At 40.5% G+C, this 5,219-nt stretch overlaps 1 protein-coding gene across 1 annotated transcript; it reads right to left on the bottom strand.

Moving 5' to 3' along the window:
• Nucleotides 1–2,747: 2,747 nt before the first annotated feature.
• Nucleotides 2,748–4,923, bottom strand: LOC311601179 (leucine-rich repeat-containing protein 14-like; the record flags this gene model as incomplete). Its single annotated transcript, XM_084788596.1, has 3 exons — nucleotides 2,748–3,261; nucleotides 3,999–4,583; nucleotides 4,913–4,923. The coding sequence occupies 3 exons, from the start codon at nucleotides 4,921–4,923 to the stop codon at nucleotides 2,748–2,750; spliced, it is 1,110 nt and encodes a 369-aa protein (XP_084644722.1).
• Nucleotides 4,924–5,219: the final 296 nt, after the last annotated feature.

Raw genomic sequence — 5,219 nt, 5'->3', positions numbered from 1 at the left:
CATCCTCACCAGCCTGTGCCATGCACCAGAGAGCAGGTCTTTTGGTGGCATGTTCTCTGTCCTCCTCCTCCTGTAAAGAGGTACCTTGGCAGTGTGAAGATGCCTGTAATAGCAGAACTTGAAGGTGGATATGTGGACCAAGGGGCCTTGTGGTCCAACCAGCCTAAGCATTGGGTACATTTCAGATTCAGTAAGCAACCCTGCCTCAAGCAATAGGGTGGAGACTGACTGAGGAAGAGACCTTAATATGATCTCTGCTCCACACCCACATGTTTGTAACATATGCATGCACACAATAAACAACAAAACCCTGCACAGTCAAGCCTCCTATGGGAAAATGCTCCAGAATCAACATCAACCTTTGCTTCTTTGACACATGACTACAGAAGACCTTGGGTGTAGATTAGCACTTAGTTCTTCCGGAGGTGTATTTTTTAAATAAGCTTTGATAATCTCTTATTTTTCGAGTCAGATGAAAGCAAACATTTGAGAGTAAGCTGAGAAAACATATAGTTACATTGTAAAGTAGGAAACCAAAAGAAAAACTTAAATGAGACTCATGAATTTAAAATTTGATGTTTTGTTTAATATAAAGTGCCAAAATAGTCTGATGTTAACAAGGAAGCAATATAAACCGTTTGCTAGTTACATTGACATTTTAGGACGTTTTTACATTGTGTGAAATAACGTGGCACAATATAAGCAACATGAAAACTGGGAATGCCATTAATTCTCCATGCCTGCTCCCAAGACTTTGAGATGCTATGTTCAGAAATGCATCAGAATTGTGCATCTTGTTTTTACTTGTACTTCTTCTTCACTTTGATCATCTTTTATCTCAAGGATGTAATGAATGCATACTTTACTTTTCTAGGTAAACGTTCAGGTTTTATATCTCCAAAATGTACTTCATTTTTCATCTTGACATATGACAACTATGAACAAAATTCTGTAGCTTTTAACTGTATTTTTGCTTCATAGATCTTAAATTCAGTATGTTATAATTTCAAAATTGAAGCAATATAGACGTGCCGTTGTTTCTAGTTTTTTCTTGCTAGGTCTTTAAAATGCAGTTAGATTTATTTCAGAGCAAAGATCTTTAAAATGCACTTAGATTTCTTTCACAAAAAGCACTGCATAAATTATTTTTCTCTTCCTTCATACTTACTAAAATGCAGTGGTGTTGACATTTCAGAATGTGACAGGGCCAAACTAAGTTTTATACATGTTTTCCTGTGTCTTTTCAATGCAGTTTCATTGCATGTTTCATTTTCAATGAATTCACAGGGTAAACACATTACTAATTAATTGCTTTTATATGGTTGTTTTAAACTAGATCGTGACCCATCAATATGCTTTTCTACTTATATGGTAATCACACTTGCGGCATCAATTATAAAGCACTCCAAGCACATATTTGCTTCCCAATATTATAGCAATTGTTACTAGAAACGAAACAGCAGAACACTCAATCAGAATCATGTCCGGCATGAAAGAACCAGTGGTAAAGACAAAAATCTAAAGGAAGAAATTCAGTGTTGTGGGTGGCTCCTAAATATCCTCCCTAGCTCAAATGATGAAATCTTGGACTCAAGCTGATGGCTCCATGGCAGGCAGGTGATAGTTTTTGAGCAGGTTAGTTGAAGAATGGCTCCAGGGCAGGTGGTGGAAACTTAAAGCAGGCTAGCTCGGGGACACAGATTGGTGTAGTCCAGCTCCTGAGGGGGACTCAGGCTCCCCCCCTCTCTGCTTCCTGGCCTCATTTGTTGAAAGGGGCTACCTCTGCCACAAGCTCTTTACCATGGTCTGCTTTGCTGAAGATCCAAAGCAGCGCAATCAAGCAACCTTGGAGAACCATCTAAAACATGGAAACAATGTTCTCTTCCTTACCAGTCTGTCATGCCAGGTATTTTGTACAGTGACAGGGGGCAGACATGAAACAGATGTGAGAGAAAGCTTCTAAGATGGTAACACTGAATGCATGAATTCTGCTGAGAAAAGATCCAGTATCATAGGGTATCCTAGGCACTGAACAGCACAGGGAAGAAGATCAAGAAAGATACAACTTACACTCCAAGAGTGAAAGATAACTTTCCACTGTGCAGAAATGGCAGAAGAGGCACAGAAGCACTCTGCCTCTCTCTGAGTGGCTTGAGTCAGGAGCCTGCCTTGCTTGTCGTTACTGTCAGGCTGCCAAATGGATCCTTGGCAAATGAGTATGAAATAAAAATGAAGACACGCAATGGATAGTGCCTGTACATTTCTTCCCCTCAATGTTAAATTCGGATAGTTTTCTATAAACAGCTAAAGAGAGTCTTAAGTAGACAAGTTTAATACAACTTTAGGGATAAACATGTTTGGCTTCAATCACCACCTGCCCTCCTAAGCCAGAAGTAGGACAGGTTAGACTGTCCCGACTGGTGTTAAGTATCCTCACATAAAGCTCATTGAAGATGGAGCTGTGACATTTCATCATGTAGTCTTTCCAAATACTCTAAGTCAAATGTTAGTAGGTAAGATGAAATACTATCAAGAACAACAGTCAAGAGACACACGGCTACTCTCAAAGTTCTCCATTTTCTTCTAAGTTACTCGCTATTGAGAACCGTTACACACCTACCTATACTTTTTAACTGTATTTTCCTACAACATGAGGACCATTTGTGTTAACTCTATGGGATCAACAATAAAAGCTGTTCAGCACTTAGGAGAACATATCAAGTTGAAACTGTGTTGGACTATGCAATTTAAGCAGTGTAAGTCATCCATCTCATGTCGCCCCTTTCTGCCTCCTGCAGCATGATCTTCAACTGCGCATTCACATCAGCAAGTTTCTGTCGATCCAAACTATCTGGATCGTGCCAATTCCCATAGCAATGCACGGGGATAGGATAAATCACGTATTTCAGCTGTGTCATGGGCGTTAAGTACTCAAGAATTCTCCTGAGCATAGGCATAGAAATGGGATTAGAAGAAAAGCTGAAAAAACGGAGTTGGGAACAGCGGCTCAGGGCTGGGGCCAGAGCAGTGAGTGTAGCATCTGTTAAAAGGCAATGGTTCATTGTCAGATGCTGCAAGGTACAAGAGAGATTCTCCAGGAGACAACAAAACGGTACACAATCTTCCCAACACATTGAATTGTGGTTGATATCCAACAACTTTAAATGATTGACTTGAGGGCACTGAGACAGAAACTTGATGTCGCTGTAAGAAATTTCACAGAAGGGCAGTTGCAAAAAATCCAAATCAGCTGGTAGTACTCTGCAGAGAGGAAACACACAGGTATTTATGGAAAATGAGGACTATGAGAGGGGAGTTATATCCTGGAATCTACAGTAATGTATTTTGCACATATATAGCATTAGCAGCTAATGTTGTGTGCTTTCACATGCTTAGTAGACTTGTGCATCTGTGAAAGATACTTTATCACTTTAACAAATGCTAATTGAATCTTGATAATTCATACAAGATATTGCTATAGAGGTGTGTGGAAAGCTCAGTGAAAATATTATGTACTTAGTAACCAGAATATAATTAAAGGTGGGATTAGTTCAACTGCTTGCATGAGATAGGGCAGAGGGTGCAAGCAAACGGAAGCTCCCTGTGTCCTGCCCATGAATGTCAGCCTCCACATTCCTGGCCTGAACCTTGGAGATAGCACATTAGGGAAATGGTCAGGCCCATAGTCTATGGCTATATGTATGTGCGCCTGTACCACAACATAAACTTTCTCTTAATTCCTCCTCTTCATCTCCTGATGGCTAGAGAAGTACTGCACTGCTCTGTTCACCTTCACTGAGCGCACTGCCTGCATGCGCTTAGATCACCCGTTTTGTGCAACTCTGTTTTTCTCTTCAATCAGAAAAAGGTGCCCTTTCTTGGCTGATTTTAAACCCACAGCATTGCCCATGCTAACACGGATGGTGAAAGATGAATTCTTTTTCTCATCGTAAAAACAGGCTATTAACAGAAACCCAGTACCTATCCCAAGCTCTTACCTCAGGACATGTTCAAGATGATCAGTGAGGCAGAATGAGGAACAGCTGAGCTCCTTGAGGTGGTCCATACATCTCAGTTTGGAAATGAAATTTCTAAAGGCTCTTCCATTGAAAGATCTACAGGTGATTTTAGACAGGCTAAGTCTATCTAAGTTTACAGCCTGCTTCAGAAGGGACACGACACTGAAGAGAGAAGCCTCAACAACTGACAGGCGAGAAACACATTTCAGATCAAGGTGGCTTAAGGCGCTTCTGCACTCACTCAACTTCTTAATGCGCAAATCACGGCAGCACAGGTGCAAAGATCCCAAGCTCTGCTCAACTTTACTCAGAAGCAAAGCAAAAAATTCATTTTCCCTAAAGGCCCTATCAAGGGAAAGGCTCACTAGTAATTCCATAGTTGTCTTGGGGGACTGACCCTCAGATTCTGAGCTTGAACTACTACATTGGCTGTGGACTTTCATCAGAGAGCGCTCAGAGTTACTGCAAGAACGCAAACAGGGTTTGCATGAAGTAGTGATCACAGGGCATTTGGTCTTGCAGCCAGGATGCTGAGTTAAATCTAGGATCCTCAGTTTAGGGCTCCTGTAGGTTAAAAAAACACAGAACATCTGAGAGGTAGCAAATATTTATATATCCAAGCAGGATCAATAATAACATGTAGTGACAAAATGATCTCACTTCCTTATGTCGTTCCATATACCAGCTTTAAGCAAGACTTTCCTATGCAAATACTACATCCTTTTCTATCCTTCACTATTTTATACATCAATTAATTCTCAAAAGTCTTGCTGCTCCTGCCTCCATTTTATGTTTATCTATCAATAGCAGACTCATGCACCTCAATTACCAAAGTAAAACCCTATGTAAGTCCTCAGAGTTTTTAAGTTACTCTCACCTGACAGACCAAATACCTTACACCCATTTTTCAACATCTACCAAAAATAAACTGTGGTAGATAAAATTCCACAGCTAGCTGGTGTTCTCTTGTGACAGGTATACCTAATGCACTAATGCAGAGTGAGAAAAACGGTCAAACTTCACCACTGCTGTCAGTGCATCTTACGCCCATCCACTTCCGCAGCACTGAACATCAGAACAAAGTTATATTGGGATCTCCTCAAGTTCATGGATAACTGTGCACTCAGAAAATTCACTTTAGTCTTGGTTTATATTTCTTATACTGACTTACTGCCAACAAGTCTTTCCAATGAAAATTAA

The sequence above is a fragment of the Acomys minous genome (genome assembly GCF_964271855.1).
Source record: "Acomys minous genome assembly, chromosome: 7".
Taxonomy (NCBI): Eukaryota; Metazoa; Chordata; class Mammalia; order Rodentia; family Muridae; genus Acomys; species Acomys minous.
The sequence above is the reverse complement of the archived record's forward strand: the minus strand, read 5'-3'. Positions and strand labels throughout refer to the sequence as shown.